Here is a 21,599-nt window from a genome sequence, read left to right on the forward strand (position 1 = left end):
ACTAAATTGTCTTTTTAAACTGTTAAACATTTTATTAGTAAAATGCCATCCTTGAGCTCCAGTCAGTGATTTTGCCTGAGCTGAGAAGGATGCCATCGTTCTTCTGCAGGGGAAAGCATTTTCTCATCCTCTTGTCCCCCGGTATTTAGTAAAACACAAGGTAAGAGGCTGCAGCAGACATTTGGAAACACAGCCGAGGATTGCACGAGCAACAAGGTTTACATGACTTGACATCACTGAACCAACATCTCAGTCCAGAAAGTAGATGCTGACCCAGTATCCAGAAAGTAGATGCTGACCCAGTATCCAGAAAGTAGATGCTGAATATACATTGCTCCGTTATATTTACAGATCACTTAACATGCATGTACTTAACAAAACAATAAACAAGTATATTTAATGCTAGGTCCACTTTAGAGTTAAATAATTTTAAGGGGTTAGTCAATTTACAGTAAAAATAAAACTATGCCCTCGATCACTCTATCAAGTAACAGTATGCCCGCTTTTTGGTCATGCCCACAAGTTCCTGTTGGATGGCCCAAGTAGCACATTACATTGTTCTTCTCAATCCCTTTAAGGTGTCAGTACTAATTATTTTCAAATGTTGGCAGCTATGGTTTATTTTTATGTCCACTGGCACAGATTATAGAATTGATATAGAACAGTCTCTGTTTTTATTACATAGTGAATGGTTTCTTGTATCTTTTACTTTCGGACTAAGCAAGTCATATGGTATGTCTACTTTTATTTTAACACAGGATTCAGGCTCAGGGACTCAGTTCCTTCACTTATATTCCCAGCACTGACTGTATGTATAGTTTACAGGTACTGGAAAGGGGTGCTTATATATAAATGTCTTTGTTATTTAGACTGTATAGACTTACTCACTTTGCAGTCCTTTGTGGACCCAGTAAAAAATCTTGATTAGCACTAGATTCTATGTGTTGGGTGGAATAATAATTTAGCTATATATTTTTATGTGTGGATAATTGCAGTGGATATAAATTGGAGAAGTGTTAATTTGGATGCAGCCTAGCAGGATCTGTGTTCTAAAATAGATAGACAACTATATATAGATGAGAACATTAATACAGGGTGTATTTAAACAGAGATTTAAGATTTAAAAAAACCCCAGTATTTCATTTTATTGTAAAAAAAAACACACTTGTTTGGTAGGTCTAAGTACTAATTATGTAAATGAGCCAACCGATTCCTCTATTTCACCTGAAATACATACACAGCTGGGCTTTTTCCTATGAATTCTGGCTCAAAGAGATCTGATTAATTAAGTGTGGCTACGTTAACATATTCTCTTTGATGGATACTTAGCATTTCTGTCACTAGCTTTGAAGCCTGTTTTTATGCCTAAAATATTTCAAGGTGACACAGAATCATATAGTTCTCATCTTACTTCAGAAAGTACAGTGGAAATTCTAAGATCTGGCCTTCCATAGCAAAGTGATTTAAAAACATTATACATGCAGGTAGATTGATTTGAAGGGAGTCTGTGCTATGTTGTTCTTTTCCCACTGTATAATTTTATTTTATGCTTTCATGTAGAATATATACTATATTGCCAAAAGTATTGAGACACCTGCCTTTACACGCACATAAACTTGAATGGCATCCCAGTCTTAGTCCATAGGGTTTAACATTGAGTTGGCCCACCCTTTGCACCCTCTGCAGTGCCTGGAACTAAGGGGCCAAGCCCAACCCCTGAAAAACAACCCCACACCATAACCCCCCCTCCACCAAATGATTTGGACCAGCGCACAAAGCAAGGTCCATAAAGACATGGATGAGTGAGTTTGGGGTGAAGATTTGGGGAGCCATGTCATCTGCTGGTGTTGGTCCACTGTGTTTTATCAAGTCCAAAGTCAGCGCAGCCTTCTACCAGAAAATTTGAGAGCACTTTGTGCTTTCCTCTGCAGACCAGCTTTGTGGAGATGCTGCTTTCATTTTCCAGCAGGACTTGGCACCTGCCCACACTGCCAAAAGTACCAATACCTGGTTTAATATTCATGGTATCGCTGTGTTTGATTGACCAGCAAGCTGGCCTGACCTAAACCCCATAGAGAATCTGTGGGATATTGTCAAGAGGAAGATAAGATACACCAGACCCAACAATGCAGATGAGCTGAAGGCTGCTATCAAAGCAACCTTAACTTTCATAACACCTCAGCAGTGCCACAGGCTAATCGCCTCCATGCCACACCGCATTGATGCAGTAATTCATTGAAAAGGAGCCCCAAACTAAGTACTGCGTGCATACTACACTGTACATGGACATACTTTTCAGTAAGCCAACCTTTCTGTATTAAAAATACTTTTTTTATGTAATATTAAAATTTTCTGAGATACTGAATTTGGGGTTTTCACTAGCTGTAAGCCATAATTATCAAAATTAAAGAAAGCAATGTTTAAAGTAGATCACTCAGTGTGTAATGAATCTATATAATATATGAGTTTCACTTTTTGAATTGAATTACTGAAATAAATTTACTTTTTGATGATATTCAAACTTTTTATAGATGCACATATATATATATATTTATTTCAGGTACTTATATAGCGCCATCAATTTACGCAGCGCTTTACATATACAATGTGCATTCACATTAGTCCCTACCCTCAAGAAGCTTACAATCTAAGGTCCCTAACTCACATTCATACATACTAGGGACAATTTAGACAGGATCCAATTAACCTACCAGCATGTCTTTGGAGTGTGGGAGGAAACCGGAGTACCCGGAGGAAACACACGCAAACACAGGGAGAACATTCAAACTCCAGGCAGGTAGTGTCGTGGTTGGGATTCGAACTTTTTTACTGCTAGGCGAGAGTGCTAACCACTACACCACTGTGCTGCCCTAATATATGATGGGTGGTAACAGATGCAGGCTGGGTGTACACATGTGTACCATCCGAACAGTCCGTCCCACCACTTGTCACAAGACTGCCATAATGCGCAGGCAGGGACCGCGGGAGGGCTGGTAGTGGTGGAGAGGCAGGTGGGAAGGACACGGCCAGCTCTCTATACAAGCTGTACACTTACTACTTTACATTGTAGCTTTACATTGTAGCAAAGTGTCATATATTCAATGTTGTCACATGAAACAATATAATAAAATATTTACAAAAATGTAAGGGGTGTACTCACTTTTGTGAGATACTGTATACACTGTATAAATAAGCTTAACATGAATAATAACACCAAATAATACAGTTATATGTACTGTACAATGTACCCTAAACGTATTACATACATGAGTATCCTGCATTTATCTTGATATGTACAGGTTAGGTTTTTGTTCACCTTGCCCCCAGGCCTCCCTGTAAGCTTCTACCTCAAACTGCTCTGTCCAGCTTGCCTAAAGCTTGAAAGTTTTCACAATGCTGTAATATACACTATTTCCCATACATCTTCACACATCCTCAAGGTCTCATGCTGGGTCTCTTTCTTTGAAAGTCTATTTTAAATAAATTACAATATGTACTATACATTTTCTGCTAGCTACTTTGGACTTACGTCAAAACTGGCCATTTAGTAGACCCAGAAATGATAAGAACATGTAACAAATGGAGTCATTTTGGCATGTTTGTATAGGAAGCTGCTATGTAATTTTTCTCGGTGCAGTTAATGCATGCCAACCCCTGTTGTTCAGTGATTTGTATAGTACAACTTATTAATTTCCTTCTGCCTCATGTATTCCTTTCCTTCCAAAAACTCAGCAAGCTTTTCCAGGCCTGTGAAACACTGTGTTATACTGCTAAATGTACAAGAATTATATTTATTGGAATTATTTGGATATTCTGTGCAAGCTGTAAATATTATATGATAGGCCTTATTACGTGTACCTTTCAAAATACACACTGATTTATGTAGCCCTTTACTATGGCTTCAAAGCATATCATTAAAAATTTGTGATTTGTTTATGTAATGGGAATTGTATTGAAGAAGATGTCCAAGAACACTTTCACAGACACAGTTGTGCAATTAAAACTGTCCAAAAATAAAAATAATGCAATACCTTCAATGACCCAACTATACATGATAAAGTATAGAAACAATACCTATAAGTCGTAGATTACATATCGATACCAATGTCAGATGTCTGGCTATGTAGCTGGTAATGTGTAGTTCAAAGGAGGTTGTTCTAATGAGCAACTAATGGGCAAGCATTATTGCAGTTTAACAGAAAGTAAAGAAAAGGGGGGGCTGAGGAGAGGGTAAGTGGGGTAGTGTTTGCCTCGATCACCAACCTATTCATCACAGCCTATCTTGGGTGTTGTGGATGGCCCAGCTGACAAACTACAAAATCTGGTCACTCTGCTAGTCAAAGCATGCATAATAAAATATCAAGGCTTGAAAATAAGTGGAATCCATTAAGAGAACTTATGGTCTACAAGTAGTGTTTAACTGGATTTGTTTATCGTGTAATTGGGCCTGTAGGAACTCCATTCATATAAGATGACAAAGCTCCTGGACCCATTCCATAACAGAAGGGAACGTAGAAGCCTTCCAATGTCTGGGAACAATGTCTTTTGGCATAGATATAAAGTAATGGACAATATGTGCTTTAGGGCAAGATCTGGCATTATAGATGCATTTGGTGCTTATTGGGGGTAGATGGGGGTCCTGGTGCTTAGTGGGGGGGGGGATAGGGGTCTTGGTGCTTAGTGGGGAGAGATGAGGGTATTGGTGCTTAGTGGGGGGAAATAAGGGGTAATGGTGCTTAGCAGGGGTAGATAGGGGTCCTGGTGCTGTGTGGGTGGAGATAGAGGTCCTCTTGCTTAGTGGGGGGAGATGGGGGGCCCTGGTGTTTGGTGGGGGGGGTGGGAGGACCTGGTGCTTAGTGGAGGGAGATGGGGGGTCCTGGTGCTTAGTGGGGGGAGATAGGGAGCCCTGGTGCTTAGTGGGGGGAGATGGGGGGTCATGGTGCTTAGTGGGGTGATATTGGGGGGCACTGCCAGTCAGTGGGGGAGGGGGCACTAGTGGCACAGCATTATATTTTTCCCAATTGAGATCTAATGTGTTTTCAAAGTGTTCCTTACATTTTTTTGAGAATTGTGTGTGTGTGTGTGTGTGTGTATATATATATATATATATATATATATATATATAATTTTTTTATTATTTATTTACATATACTGCATATCTATATGAGTGTACAGCTTGTATAACAGTGTCAATTTGCTATATTTTTGCTTTATTTGCTAATTTGCTTTATTATATCTTTTCATGTGACAACACTGAAGAAATGACACTTTGCTACAATGTAAAGTAGTGAGTGTACAGCTTGTATAACAGTGTCAATTTGCTGTCCCTTCAAAATAACTCAACACACAGCCATTAATGTCTAAACCGCTGGCAACAAAAGTGTATACACCCATAAGGGAAAATGTCCAAATTGGGCCCAATTAGCCATTTTCCCTCCCGGTGTCATGTGACTCCTTTGTGTCTCAGGTGTGAATGGGTAGCAGGTGTGTTAAATTGGTGTTAAGGTGTTATCGCTCTCACTCTCTCATACTGGTCACTGGAAGTTCAACATGGCACCTCATGGCTCAGCTGACAAACTACAAAATCTGGTCACTCTGCTAGTCAAAGCATGCATAATAAAATATCAAGGCTTGAAAGCAAGTGGAATTCATTAAGAGAACTTATGGTCTACAAGTAGTGTTTAACTGGATTTGTTTATCGTGTAATTGGTCCAGTAGGCGCTCCATTCTTATAAGATGACAAAGATCCTGGACCCATTCCATAACAGAAGGGGACGTAGAAGCTTTCCAATGTCTGGGAATAACTTATTTTGGCATAGATAAAAAGATATAAAGTAATGGGCAATATGTCCTTTAGGGCAAGATCTGATATTATAGGTGCATTTGCATGTTTGATGGCAATGTTTGGCAACAACAATAATGGTCCACAGATTCCACAAAGGGAATTGCTATGGAGCTAATGCACAATTTGATGCATGTGTTTTTATTCTGCTAAATGCACATTTCTGCATGTCTGCTAAGAATTTATTTTTAATCTTCAGTATGGATACTTTAAAAATTAAAAAGAAAAATAAGTGCATAAATCTTAGTTTTATCTATACTATCCTTTTTGGTTTGTTGCTAATGGGGTCTTGTTCAAGTGTTTCTATGGAAGTATACACTGTGCTCAGTCTAGCAAAGTCCTATGACAATATATCTTCGAAATTTTCTCTATTCAGCTTTACCTTGACAGTCCCTGGGTGCCATAACAAAGCTTTACACTTGGGCGCACATTTCCTGTTTGAGTTTCGGTCCAGTGAGAAGCTAACTTCAGGCAAATGGAAAAAAAAAACAATCCCCCAACAAAGACTGAAAATAAAAAGCAGCTCTGACTGCAAAACTTACCTCTTCGCTGGCACTGTCCCCACAGTAATTCCTAGATTTCCTCAGTCTCCTGTTTAAATGATGCCACTGAGGTGACATTACACAGCACCCTGCACTCACATATAAAGAGAAAGAGGATCCTGGCCATCATGTGATTGGCCTGAGGACATCTACATACAAAACATAAGTATAACAAAAGAGCAAAGGACACTGCTGAGGATTCAAGCCCCAGAGTTGGGCTTGAAGTTCTGTTTCAAGTAAGCCCCACTCTGTTCTTTTCCTTAGTGCCAATATATTACGAAGAGCATTGACCTATGCATCCAAAATCTATAATGCAAACTGACAAGAGCTGGCATTGTCATGCTGTTGCCTATCCATCCCACCCTGCCTACACCCAGATTGGCCAGTGACTAAGGCAGCCCATTATTTGACTCTTTTTATTTTTTGTTCACCAGCAGGATGAACAAAAAAACAATGACTCGATTCACCCAACCACATTTGAGGTGGATGGGGGAGATCCTCCCCGAGGAGCCTTTGTATTCTGACAGTGGGGAGACTTCCCAGCCATCAGAAAACACTGATCAGTATAGCTGGCGGTGCTGATCAAGTATACATTTTCCAAAAGGGCGGTTGTACAGAATTTGATTAGTAGATTGACTTCTGTACAACCACCCTGCCCATACATGGATCAAAATTCATCTGTTTCCTGTTTAGTGGCCAATAGGGAGATAAGGAGATTGAAGGGTTCGTATTACCATACGGCTCAAAAAAAGCTCAAAAGCCTTTAGGAGCAGCTTCTTTGAGCTTCTTTGAGATGCAGTATACATAAGCCCTAATATGATATAGCCAGTTTTTCTATAATCAAATTATTTGCTTTTATGTATTAAAATCCATGAGTCTGCTAAATAAATTTTAGAAAATGATTTATTTATGATGGATCCTCTTGTCTTTATATTATATATAGCTACATGTTTAATATAGCCATTCTTGCCTTTATATTACAATATACAGTATATATATATATATATATATATATATATATATATATATATATATATATATATATATATATAGATATACATCTATATATATAGATATATATAGATCTATATATAGATATATGTTATGAAATGAGTGGGCCCGTGTGCAAGATCAAGAGTGGGTCCCAGGCATCGATAAATAAAGAAATGTGGCACGCAAAAAAGTGGGCGTGTTTTAACGTGTGCTAAATATTGGGCGTGGCTTAAAGGGGTGTGGTTAAATAGAGTCTGAGATTACTTACAGAATGTGGTAATGTTAAATAGGGAATGCACAGTGCGGTGTGTACAGCAGTGGGTAGTATGTGCAGGGAGAGGAGTGTGAAGTGTTTGGTGGTGGGTAGTTTTTGCAGGAGAAGAGTATGAAGTGTATGGTGGTGGGTAGTATGTGCAGGGAGAGGAGTGCTAAGTTAAGTGTATGGTGGTGGGTAGTATGTGCAGGAGAGGAGTGCGGAGTGTATGGAGGGGGGTAGTATGTGCAGGAGAGGAGTGCGGAGTGTACAGAGGTGGGTAGTTTGTGAAGGGAGACGAGTACAAAGTGTATGGCGGTGGGTAGTATGTGCAGGGAGAGGGGTGTGGAGTACATGGTGGTGTGTAGTATGTGCAGGGAGAGGGGTATGGAGTTTAAAGCGGTGGGTGGGATGTCCAGGGGAGGAGTGCGGAATGTATGGAGGTGGATAGTATGTGCAGGGAGAGGAGTGCGAAGTGTATGGTGGTGGGTAGTATTTGCAGGAGAGGAGTGCTAAGTTAAGTGTATGGTGGTGGCTAGTATGTGCAGGAAAGGAGTTCGGAGTATATGGAGGTGGGTAGTATGTGCAGGAAGAGGGTTGTGGAGTGAATAGTGGTGGGTGGGATGTACAGGAAGAGATTTGCGAAGTGTATGGCGGTGGATAGTATGTGCAGAGAGAGGAGTGCGGAGTGTATGGCGGTGGGTAGTATGTGCAGGGAGAGGGGTGTGGAGTGTACAGCGGTGGGTAGTATGTGTAGGATGGTGTCAGTAGGGCAGTGGACGGTGTCAGTAGGTCTTATTACTTTATTTATTTATTTATTTTACAATTTAATTTTTTTGTATTTCTTTTTCATATTTTCAAAATGCTTTTTGGGGACCAGTGAATGGTGTCAGTAGAGCAATGCACAGTGTCATAACAGAAGGACACAAGGGGCCAGAGGAGGACACGGGGGGCTGGAGGAGCACACAGAGGGGCCGTAGGAGGACACAGGGGGGCAGTCGAGGGTGATCGGTGCAGTGGGTGGGGCGCCAGTCATGGAGCCTCCTACAGCCTACCTGATGGGGCCCCCAGCCCTGCCCCTGACCCTGCATACCTGCCTAAAATAATGCAGCTTTGACTTCAAGGGGGACAAAAGGGAGCACTGGTGAAAGATGGGGGGTCCTGGTGCTTAGTGGGAAGACATAGGGGGTGCTGCTGCTTAGTAGAGAGACATAGGGGGTCCTGATGCTTAGTGGGGAGAGATGGGGGTCTTGGTGCTTAGTGTTGAGAGATGGGGTCTTGGTGATTAATGGGGGAGGGGGAGAGGGGGTCCTGGTGCTTATTGGGGGTATATGGGAGTCCTGGTGCTTAGTGGTGGGAGATAGGGGTCCTGGTGCTTAGTGGGGAGAGATGAGGGTCTTGGTGGTTAGTGGGGGGAAATAAGGGGTAATGGTTCTTAGCAGGGGTAGATAGGGGTCCTGGTGCTTAGTGGAGGGAGATGGGGGGTCCTGGTGTTTGGTGGGGGAGATGGGAGGACCTGGTGTTTAGCGGAGGAAGATGGGGGGTCCTGGTGCTTAGTGGTGGGAGATAGGGGGGTTGTGGTGCTTAGTGAGGTGATATTGGGGGGGCACTGCCAGTCAGTGGGGGAGGGGGCACTAGTGGCACAGCATTATATTTTCCCCATTGAGATCTAATGTGTTTTCAAAGTGTTCCTTACATTTTTTTTAGAATTGTATAAATATATATATATATATATATATATATATATATATATATATATATATTATATATATATGTGTATGTTATTTACATATACTGCATATCTATATGAGTGTACAGCTTGCATAACAGTGTCAATTTGTTGTCCCCTCAAGATAACTCAACACACAGCCATTAATGTCTAAACCGCTGGCAACAAAAGTGTGTGCACCCCTAAGTGAAAATGTCCAAATTGGGCCCAATTAGCCATTTTCCCTCCTGGTGTCATGTGACTCGTTAGTGTTACAAGGTCTCAGGTGTGAATGGGTTAAATTTGGTGTTATCGCTCTCACTCTCAAATACTGGTCAATGGAAGTTCAACATGGCACCTCATGGCAAAGAACTCTGAGGATTTGAAAAAAAGAATTGTTGCTCTACATAAAGATGGCCTAGGATATAAGAAGATTACCAGGCCTTGAAACCGTGCTGCAGCACGGTGGCCAAGACCATACAGCAGCTTGACAGGACAGGTTCCACTCAGAACAGGCCTTGCCATGGTCGACCAAAGAAGTTGAGTGCACGTGCTCAGCGTCATAGCCAGATATTGTCTTTGGGAAATAGACCTTTGCTGCAGAGGTTGAAGGGGTGGGGGTCAGCCTGTCAGTGCTCAGACCATACACTACACTCTGCATCAAATTGGTCTGCATGGCTGTCGTCCCAGAAGGAAGCCTCTTCTAAAGATGATGCACAAGAAAGCCCGCAAACAGTTTGCTGAAGACAAGCATACTAAGGACATGGATTACTGGAACCATGTCCGATGGTCTGATGAGACCAAGATAAACCTATCTGGTTCAGATGGTGTCAAACATGTGTGGTGGCAACCAGGTGAGGAGTTCAAAGACAAGCGCGTCTTGCCTACAGTCAGGCATGGTGATTCCGGCTGCATGAGTGCTGCCGGCACTGGGGAGCTACAGTTCATTGAGGGAACCATGAATGCCAACATGTACTGTGACATACTGAAGCAGAGTATGATCCCCTGCCTTTGGAGACTGGGCTGCAGGGCAGTATTCCAATAGGATAACGACCCCAAAAACACCTCCAAGACCACCACTGCCTTGCTAAAGAAGCTGAGGGTAAAGGTGATGGACTGGCCAAGCACTTCTCCAGACCTAAACCCTATTGAGCATCTGTGGGGCATCCTCAAACGGAAGGTGGAGGAGTGCAAGGTCTCTAACATCCACCAGCTCCATGATGTCATCATGGAGGAGTGAAAGAAGACTCCAGTGGCAACCTGTGAAGCTCTGGTGAACTCCATGCCCAAGACTGGTAACAAAGGCAGTGCTGGAAAAAAATGGTGGCCACACAAAATATTGACACTTTGGGCCCAATTTGGACATTTTCGCTTAGGGGTGTACTCACTTTTGTTACCAGCGGTTTAGACATTAATGGCTGTGTGTTGAGTTATTTCAAGGGGACAGCAAATTTACACTGTTATACAAGCTGTACACTCACTACTTTACATTGTAGCAAAGTGTCATTTCTTCAGTGTTGTCACATGAAAAGATATAATAAAATATTTACAAAAATGTGTACTCACTTTTGTGATATACTGTATCTACACATACAGTATATATATTGTATACAATTTTTATTAATTCATGTACATTTTTAATCCAAAGCTGTCCAAAACCATTGTGGGTAAGTGAAGAAGGCAGCACAACAGTAGCTTCCTGTCTTTTACCTCACTTTGCCTGACTAAGCCATCTGATAAGGGATGGATCCTTACAACTGGTGAGTCATCCATCCTCAGGTGTAAATAGGGGATAGCATGGAAAGAATGATAATGAGCCTAAAGTTCCACTTGCTTGCTCAAAATCCTAATATGCAATAATGTTTATCTACTTGAAAAAAATTATTTTAAAGTTTTTTTTTATTTTAGTCCTAATAATAATAAAGAAATGATGTACAAGCATACAGTTCTTTTGAAGTGTATGTAAATCCTAAATCAACAACCTTAGAGAGGTGTAGATCTACCTGAACACCATGGGAGAAGTCAAAGATCACTGGGTACAGTGTTTCCCATGTCATCCAATGTCACCTCCTCACCGTCTGATTTAAACTTATAATTGCTGTACTTCCGTGCCATATTAGCATGCATTGCACAGCAATTGTATGTTTAAATCATGCGGTGAGGTGGCGACATATTACCTCTTCACCTCCTGTCAGGCATGCGTGGATTACTTTTCAGAAGAACAGTACTCCCTCCTGTATTTGGCGGCAGCACTATTAGGGCTCATTCACACAAGAGGTTGAGGGTGGTAAAACTCTTCAGCTGATCCACAGCTTTACAACCCCAGGAGGAGCAACAGCTAAGAGTGTATACATGCCATGGCAGGAATTAAATCCCCTCTCACTTTTGGTGGGGGCCACTCTGTAAGCGCCCCTCAACCACATGCAATGCACACAGTTGCAGTATGCTGGAATGGGGTCCAAAAGTTAGAATAGTTGGAGAGGAAGCGATACTTGGTCGCTGTACTGCGCAAGGTTGCAGAGTACTTGACATGGGTTACAGTTGCCAAGCATGACAGGGCATATAATTCTTGCTGCAGCATGTGTACACCTCTGGCCACAGCAGCTAAAGGGGGTGCAGTTGAGGGGGGAGGTGTTGATGGTCATGGCTAAACTGTGGGGTTTTACCGCCCTCCAACCCACACGTGTAAATGAGCCCTTACTGACCTGAGCCCCCTATAATAGTTGCTTGCTCTGTTATAGTTGGTGTTATCCCCTTGATGACACCAGTGCACTGTGTGTGAGCTTCACTTGCAACAATGAAATGTATTGACCTGAGCAAATATAGCTGCAAGATAATAGAGGAGAGGAGTCCACTGTCAGTACACCATACTGGAGTTCTTCTCTGTTCCTTGCAGCTGTTACTGGCGCTGCTCTGGTCCTAAGGCAGGATACAAAAAGGCGGATTGCAGTTAACACCACCCTGCCAGGGACTGCAGCCAGAATTAAAGAATCAGTATCAGCAAATGCATCCTCCTGCTCACTCCGCTGGCCCCACTATAATTACGAAAATCCTACTGCTTACGTATGAGACACCACTGTTCTGAAGATGGGGGCTTGGCAAGCTGGGGGCATGATCTACCCGTCACCTGACCGCCATCGACTGGTAGATCGGGATCGATGGGTTGCCGACTTCCTCCACCAAATCTATCACATAGGAAGCCCATTGACCACCTGAATGGTCTTGGGCAGGCTGTCAGCGCAACTAATAATTGCAAAGCAGTGGCTTAGGGCTGTCTGCCTGAAACAGTAATTGCTGGTCCTGGCAGGGTCTCTAGGTAAGAGACTTTGGAAGATATTCCTAATCAATTATTAGCTAAAGAAAACTCTATGCAGTAAAACATAATTCCATAAAATGAAAAATAGTTTGAGGGTTTACATGCACTCTAAAAACTCTTTATTAAATAAGGATAATTGTGTCATTTTAATTGTGTTTCAACTTCCCCTTTAAACCGCTTCCCGACCAGCCACCGTCATTATACTGCGGCAAGTTGTCTCATTCCCGCAAATCGCCATAGCTGTACGTCAGCGTGGGAACTGTCTTTTGTGGGCGGCGCGTGTGCACTCCCATTGGCAAGCAGGGGAGGCAATCAGCGGGTCTAGCGGAATCGATGTCAGGCGGCCACCCGCGATCATTCCCCGCAGTGACAGAACGGGAATCTGCCTGTGTAAACAAGGCAGATCTCCGGTCTGACTGGGGAGATCAGAGATCCTGTCTTTCTGTTATGCAGGAAGATGGATCTGTTTGTTTACCAAGTCACACAGTCCCCCATACAGAAAACACCTTGATCGCCCCTGATGTAAACCCCTTACCCGTCTGTGTCCTTAGTACAATAACAGTGCTTATTTTTAGCACTGATTACTGTAATAATGTCACTGGTTCCCCCCAAAAATATAAAAAATGTCAGTTAAGTGTCCGATCCGTCCGCCGCAATGTTGCAGTCCTGCTACAAAATCACTGATCGCCACCATTACTAGTAAAAAAAAAAATAATAACAGTGCTTATTTTTAGCACTGATTATTGTAATAATGTCACTGGTTCCCCAAAAAGTATCAAAAATGTCAGTTAAGTGTCCGATCCGCCCACCGCAATGTCGCAGTCCAGCTAAAAATCACTCGCCACCTTTACTAGTAAAAAAAAATAATAATAAAAATGCCATAAATCTATCCACTATTTGAAGACGTGATAACTTTTGTGTAAACCAATCAATACATGCTTATTGCGATTTTTTTTTTTTTTTTTTTACCAAAAATATGTAGCAGAATACACATCAACCTCTACTGATGAATAAATTGTTTTTTTTTACCTTTTTTTTTGGAAATGTTTTGGGTTTTTTCAAAATTGTCACAGTTTTTTTGTTTATATCGCAAAAAATAAAAAAGGACATTAATTTTGATCAAATGCCACCAAAAGAAAGCTCTATTTGTGGGAAAAAAAAGGACATCAAATTTGTTTGGGTACAGCATCGCACGACCGCGCAATTGTCAGTTAAAGCGACGCAGTGCCGAATCGCAAAAAATGGCCTGGTCAGGAAGTGGGTAAATGGGGCTGAAGTGGTTAAAATACTCAAATTTCTCAAATATAAAGGCAAAATAGATAAATAAACCACAAAATTGCTGCAAAATATGTTTATCTGATTTTGCTATAGTAAAAACAACAACATCCTCGACAACAACAACAACACATAACTATAAAAATGATATTACAGAATATTAAATATTAATGCCAACTGATGAATAACTAAACAGCTCTTCAAATACCTTCATTAGCTTCTCCACTACTGTTACCAAGGTTTAGTCATGCAAAATGTACAAGAAAGTAAACAGAATCAGTGGGAAATACCTATCAAGGGCTTTTAAAAAGCCAAAAATAAATGTTTTATATGTTTTTCTTATCTGTGTGCACAGTACTGTTATTTTGAATATGATTTATGTGGTGTAGTGTTCAGCAAGAGAACAAAAACAACTTTTTTTTTTTTGAGTGGTAGCAAGGCGGGCAGGTTTCTTTAATAAGGTAATAACTTTAGGTTACTGCCATTAGTGCATCATCATTTCCTTTTCAATTGTCATCTTAAAGCAGACCCTGCACTAAAAATGTAAGGTCCACTTACTTATTCATGCCAAAACGCTAAATTAAAACTAAAAACAAAACTGGGGAAAAAGGTTAGTAAATATACTTACCCCCCTGCAGCGCCATTCTTCTGGTGATGACGCTACTTCCGTGTTGGAGTGCCTTCTCATCTTCTCACAAAATTTGGGCTAAACACCATTTCCTGGTATCTAACTGGAAGCATGTTGATGTCAACCTCTGCAGTATAGAAGCTAGGCGAACATAGTATATTTACTAGCCTTTCTCCCCTTCCCCATATCATTGCAGCATTTTGACATAGAGGGGGGTGACATAAATAATAAGGCTTTGCTTTTAGTGCTTGTAGTCTGCTTTAACCACTTCAGCCAGCCCCGGAAGATTTTACCCCCTTCCTGACCAGAGCCTTTTTGGAGATTTGGCACTGCGTCGCTTTAGCTGACAATTGCGCGGTCGTGCAACCTTGTACCCAAACAAAATTGACGTCCTTTTTTCCCATTAATAGAGCTTTCTTTTGGTGGTATTTGATCACCTCTGCGGTTTTTATTTTTTGCGCTATAAACAAAAAAAGAGCGACAATTTTGAAAAAAAATATTTTTTACTTTTTGCTATAATAAATATCCCCCCCCAAAAAAACAAATTTCTTTCTCAGTTTAGGCCGATATGTATTCTTCTACATATTTTTGGTAAAAAAAAATCGCAATAAGCGTATATTGATTGGTTTGCGCAAAAGTTATAGCGTCTACAAAATAGGGGATAGAATTATGGCATTTTTATTATTAATTTTTTTTATTAGTAATGGCAGCGATCTGCAATTTTTATCATGACTGCGTCATTATCGCGGACACATCGGACACTTTTGACATTATTTTGGGACCGTTGTCAGTGCTTTAAAAATGCACTGATTACTGTGTAAACGACGCTGGCAGGGAAGGGGTTAAACACTAAGTGGCGATCAAGGGGTTAAGTGTGTCCTAGGGAGGTGTTCTAACTGTTGGGGGGATGGGCTACCACTGACATGACAGCGATCACTGCTCCCGATGAAGGGCACAAGGCAGAACAAGGAAATGCCTCGTTTACAAAGGCATCTCCCAGTCCTGCCTCTCCATTCCGCAATTGCGGGTCGCCGGCGAACATCGTGTTCCTGGGACCCGCGGGCACACTCCCGCAGTGTGCGGCGGGCATGTGCCCATTAGGCGGCAGATCCAAAGGGACATACAGGTATGCCTGTTTGCCTACCTGTGCCATTCTGCCGACGTACATCTGTGTGCGGCGGTCGGCAAGCGGTTAATGTGTATGCTATCCCTAACAATGAACTTCTCTTATTCTCTCTCTTTTGGTCTGTTAGATAGATAATTGAAATCATTTTGTTAAATCATTTTGTTAAATTGTTAAATTTTGTTAAAGTGCCTCCACTGTACTGTTATTAGTTTATATTTTTCCTAGTTATCTCCTTGAACTACAGAACCTCTGCCTTACTATGTTCTGGGAAGGGGGAGGTTTTCTATAGCTGTAACATCTTTCCTGTCCTAAGGTGGCAACACATTACATTGGGGTTGATTTACTGAAGGCAAATAGATTGTGCACTTTGCAAAACGCAGTTGTACTCTGCAGTTGCTCCAGAGCTTGGTAAATGAGGTAAAGCTTCACTTTACATGCAAGGAAAATTTAAAAAAAAACAGAATTTTTGCTTGCACACTATTATATAATGGAAGTCAGCAGAGCTTCTGGTAATTTACTAAGCTCTGGAGCAACTGTTCATGCAGAGTGCAACTGCACTTTGCAAAGTGCACAGTCTATTTGCTTTCAGTAAATCAACTCCAGAGTGCCCCAATATGAAATATTGCCTGGAGGTCTAGTGGGTATATAGCTGCATAGCTGCATATAGGGCATAGGACTGTGCTAGTACAATATAGGACTGTGTGTTACTTGTTGGATCACCAGGTGAAAAAACCTACAGACTTATGTTTTAGGCATGGCAATGTTTTTATTTTACTAGTTACCTTTATATGATTCCCTTTACATCTGGACATTTATAATTAACCGCTTCCTGACCAGTGCACGCTGATATACGTCGGCAGAATGGCACTGGTGGGCAAAAGGGCGTACAGGTACGTCCCCTTTAAGAAGCGGTGCTGCGGCTGTGCGCCTGCCGCGTTCTCCGTTACCATGGGTCCCACAAACTCAACGTCCTCCGGGTGCCTGCGATCGTGTCCCGTTCTGCCTAGTGACAGGACAGAGATCACTGCTCCCTGTCATCGAGAGCAGTGATCGCTGTCCTGTGTGTTGTAGCCCCTCCCCCCCACAGTTAGAATCACTCCCTAGGACACACTTAATCCCTTCATCGCCCCCTAGTAGTTAACCCCTTCACTGCCCATGTCATTTACACAGTAATCAATGCATTTTTATAGCACTGATCACTGTATAAATGACAATGGTCCCAAAATTGTGTCAAAAATGTCCGATGTGTCCGCCATAATGTCGCATAAAGATCACCGCCATTACTAATAAAAAAAAATAATAATAAAAATGCCATAAAACTATCCCCTATTTTGTAGACACTATAACTTTTGCGCAAACCAATCAATATTCGCTTATTGCGTTTTTTTTTTACCAAAAATATGTAGAAGAATACATATTGGCCTAAACTGAGGGAAAAAATGTTTCTTTTATATTTTTTGGGCGATATTTATTATAGCAAAAAGTAAAAAATAATGTGTTTTTTTCAAAATTGTCGCTCTTTTTTTGTTTATAGCGCAAAAAATAAAAACCTTAGATGTGATCAAATACCACCAAAAGAAAGTATTTGTGGGAAAAAAAGGACGTCAATTTTGTTTGGGTACAACATCTCACAACTGCGCAATTGTCAGTTAAAGCGACGCAGTGCCGAATCGCAAAAAGTGCTCTGGTCAGGAAGGGGGTAAATCCTTCTGAGGCTGAAGTTGGTTAATTGTTATATCTTTAAGATGATTTGCTGACATTACTGTTGTTGTATATCTGTAACACTAGAACAGTGGTCTCCAAACTGTAACCCGGGGGCCAGATGTGGCCCTTTGCTTGCCTTTATCCGGCCCTTGCACACCAACAATAGGGCACTATTCCTTTCACTGACACCAATGATGGGGCACTATTCCTTCCCCTGCTGTCAACGATTGGCACTATTCATCCTTCTAATACAAGGGACTATTCCTCACACTGACACCAACAATGGAACATCATTCCTCCCAATTGCACCAATCATAGAGCACTTTTCCATCCCCTGATGCCAACAATTGGCACTATCCTCTCACTAATACCAATGATGAAGCATTGTCCACTCCCATTGACGCCAAAGCATTTTCTACTCACACTGGCCACATTCTGGCCCCCAGAGTGTCTGAAGGACAGTAAACTGGTCCTTTGTTTAGAAAGTTTGGAGACCCTACACTAGAAGATCTGGTAGTTAAAGCACTAGAAGACATGGCATCTCCATTTAGCGTTGTTGGAGAGGGAGGGTCAACACTTGTAGCCAGACATGTGTACCCTACTTACATGTGCTAACGAGGAACATGCTGACAGGCGGAGGAGCAAAGAGTTTCCCTCATCACTGTCCAATCACAGGCTGGGGGTGGGAATGTGACTTTGCTTCATTGCTTAACTGCAGTAGAGAAAAGTCTGGTCCCTGTGCTTGCTGTGTTCTTTATCGGGGTTGAGTAAATAATGTCAGAACGGCATGGAAATTACAAAATATATAGAGCTATTGTTTCATAAATATAAAACCGTTTTATATTTTCTTTCTGTTGCAGACAGCTGAAGAAGGGGCATTCACTTCCATTTATGCATCCATTTCACCAGACCTGGAAGGAATTGGGGGCTGTTATTTATATAATGGACAAAGGATAAAATCTGCGGATGTAACATATAATACAGAGGTACAGAAGAAGCTATGGTCTGAAAGCTGCAAGATGGCTGCACTTCCTGCTTTGTCCTAAAATTTTTTCTTATTATGTTTTGTTATGTCCAAGTATACAGCAGTTCAGGATTTTCTATACGAAACCTGGATCATTGTGGAGATAGTAACTGGAAAATTGTGACAAATATTTCAACAATAAATGCTTGTTAAAACATTACGACAGATGATCATTTTGTTAACTGTGACTGTGGACGGTTTGTGCTATAGAAATACATTTTCAGTCACCAACATGATTATATACAGCCATATTGAAAGGACACTAGCCTTTTTACTGCTGTGTTATAAATAGTAATAGGCAACAGCAACTGCAGCAAGTTTGGCTTGTGTTTCTTTTTAGAAAAACTACCACTAAATACACCGGCCACTTTATAAGGTACATCTTGCTAATACCGGGTTAGACCCCTTTTTGCCTTCAGAATTGCCTTAATTATTTGTGGCATAGATTTTGGTCCATATTGTCATAATATTTTCACGCAGTTTCTTTAGATTTGTCGGCTGCACATCCATGATGTGAATCTCCATTACACCACATCCCAAAGAGGTTCTATTGGATTGAGATCTGGTGACTGTGGAGGCCATTGGAGTACAGTGACCTCATTGTCATGTTCAAGAAACCAGTGGTGAGATGATTAGAGCTGTGTGACATGGTGCATTATCCTGCTGAAAGTAGCCATCAAAAGATGGGTACACTGAAGTCATAAAGGGAAGGACATGGTCAGCAACAATACTCAGGTAGGCCGTGGTGTTTAAACAATGCTCAATTGCCACTAAGGCCCCATTCACACCTGAGCATTTTGTAGCTTGAAGCCTGAAGCTACAAAATACTGGAGGGGAAAAAATCAATTATTCTCTATGGATATGGTTCACATCTCCACTCCAAAACGCCTGAAGCTCAAACAAGTTCTGGAGCTTCTTTTTAGGCAGATTGCAGGCATTTTTTTTTCTTTTTACATTGGTGACAATTTGACCTGTAAAAAATCGCACAAAAACGCAGTAAAAATCACGGAAAATATACTCTCAGGTGTGAATGCAGACTAAGGGGCCCAAACTTTGCCAAGAAAATATCCCCCACGCCATTACACCACCATCAGTCTGAACCCTAGAGATAGTTGTGCGTAAAAACCCCGGTAGATCGGCAGTTTTTGAAATACTCAGACCAGCCCCACCTGGCACCAACGACCATGCCACGTTCAAAGTCAGATTATAGAGATCAAAGACGCCTGTGCACAAGTCTGCTGGTGGGAATACGATCCCCCTGTGGTTCTGTTCAGGGGAAAATACTCCTTCTGTAGCAGCGCGATATCCAATTTTAGAGAGAAGGCATCCAGACAAGAATCATCCTATATTTTCAAGTAATCCTGGATGGTCTCATTAAATAGAGGATAGAAGAAAGGACTTCATGGTGTAGTATGTCCAAAGTGAATTTATTTTTAAAAATTTAGCAATGCTTACATCCAAGAACACGGTAAGAAGATTTTAAAAACAGCCGTCGCTCAAGGCAGCTGTCTGCTAGCGTGATGACGTCAAGGGCTAGTGCTACCCATTATTCTAACTGTTCTTTTTTTGCTTTTGGGATAAAGTTTTCCACAAATGAATGAAAGTTTATCACTGCAATCACACCTTTCAGTTGTAAATGATTTGTCTCAACCCTTTAACTGCTACTTTGCCTGGACAGCTTATTGTGTTAAAAAAAAAGTTGAAAAATAGCAGACTTACTGGTTGGCTCACCAGGTGACAAAAAGTAAACAAGCCAAAAAAATTAAACGAATGTAGCCACCATATCTAAGAATTGGTGAGCGGCAATTTACTACATTTTTGTTTTTGGGTTTAGTACAACTTTAGGTAACCCTATTTACCCCATTGCGACCAATCAGCTTTCAGTTTCATAGGGTGATGAAAAATTAATGATTCTTATAAATATTTGCACTATGCATATTGTTTGGGTATAAGTTTATTACAGTAATTCTGTGATGCTATTTCATTTAAAGGCCAACCCAAGGCCGCTCTGTGCAAAGGCCTGCTCTAAAAGCTAGTTATACTTTGGGGTGGTTGCCATTTTTGTTTCGCTTTCTGGAATTGGTGTGGGGACACATTGGATTTAGCTTGTGCTATGTTGAGCTTCTGGTGTTCCTGTACTGCCTCCAGCCATACCTGCCCTTAAAGTGGTTCTAAAGTCAAAAGGTTTTTTTTTATCTTAATGCATTCTCCAACTAATTTCCTACCACTTCCACCATCTCATTCCCCACAGTTACAACCTTTTGTACCACCTGCCCCACTCTATTAGATTGTAAGCTCTTCTGAGCAGGGCCCTCTTAATCCTCTTGTATTTTATTGTATTATAACTGTATTGTCTCCCTTTAATATTGTAAAGCGCTGCGTAAACTGTTGGCGCTATATAAATCCTGAATAATGATAATAATAATAATTCTTAATGCATTGGTTTTCAGCTCTGACTTTTTCCACAAATTTTTCAACATATTTTAACAGTTCATCATTCAAACGGTGCCTACATATCTTTTAAAGTAGTATACTTAAATAAATAACACATACAATTGACATGGTGTATTCATGCATGCCATCTAAATTAGCAAAAATTCTGATTCGTCACATGGAAAAAGTAAGTGCATCCTTACATTTATCACCAATAAATAATTAGAACCTCATTAGTTAGCATGCAAGTTGAACCTGTGTTATTTACCTCAGACATCAAGGATCTGGTATTCCTTTTGCTATTGATGCTTGTGGTGTCATCATGCCAAGATTGATAGCCCACAGAAAGGTTGTGGAAGGGTCCAAAAAGGGATTTAAAAGGATTGCCAAATGATTTGAAATTAATTGCTTCACTGTAAAGCCGCATACACACGACTGGATTTTTCGACGGGAAATGTGTGATGACAGGCTGTTGGCGGAAAATCCGAGCGTTTTTATGCTGCACCGGACAAATGTTGGATTTTCCGTGGACAAATGTTGGATGGCAGGCTTTAAAATTTTCCACAGACAAATGTCTGTTGTCCGATTTTCCAAGCGTGTGTACACATGTCTGTCAGACAAAAGTCCAAAGTACAAACACGCATGCTCAGAAGCAAGGACGAGTCAGAAGCGGTCGGTAACATTCGTGACATGGCAAATTATAAAATCTCGAAATGCAGCGAACATTCTCTTCTTCTTTATTTAATGGGATAATA

General features: G+C 41.2%; 1 protein-coding gene across 4 annotated transcripts in view; it reads left to right on the plus strand.

The window, feature by feature from the left end:
* The window catches only part of DHRSX (dehydrogenase/reductase X-linked), an 863,646-nt gene extending 845,075 nt beyond the window's left edge, over positions 1 to 18,571 (plus strand). For 3 of the 4 annotated variants that reach the window (XM_073616402.1, XM_073616400.1, XM_073616403.1), the window contains exon 7: positions 18,248 to 18,571. In XM_073616402.1, coding sequence (XP_073472503.1) covers positions 18,248 to 18,433 — 186 coding nt within the window. In that variant the 3' untranslated portion in view covers positions 18,434 to 18,571. The remainder of the gene's footprint in view (positions 1 to 18,247) is intronic. The other variant, XM_073616401.1, reaches the window with a different exon arrangement.
* Positions 18,572 to 21,599: the final 3,028 nt, after the last annotated feature.

The sequence above is a fragment of the Aquarana catesbeiana genome, linkage group LG02 (assembly GCF_042186555.1).
Source record: "Aquarana catesbeiana isolate 2022-GZ linkage group LG02, ASM4218655v1, whole genome shotgun sequence".
NCBI classification, from domain to species: Eukaryota; Metazoa; Chordata; class Amphibia; order Anura; family Ranidae; genus Aquarana; species Aquarana catesbeiana.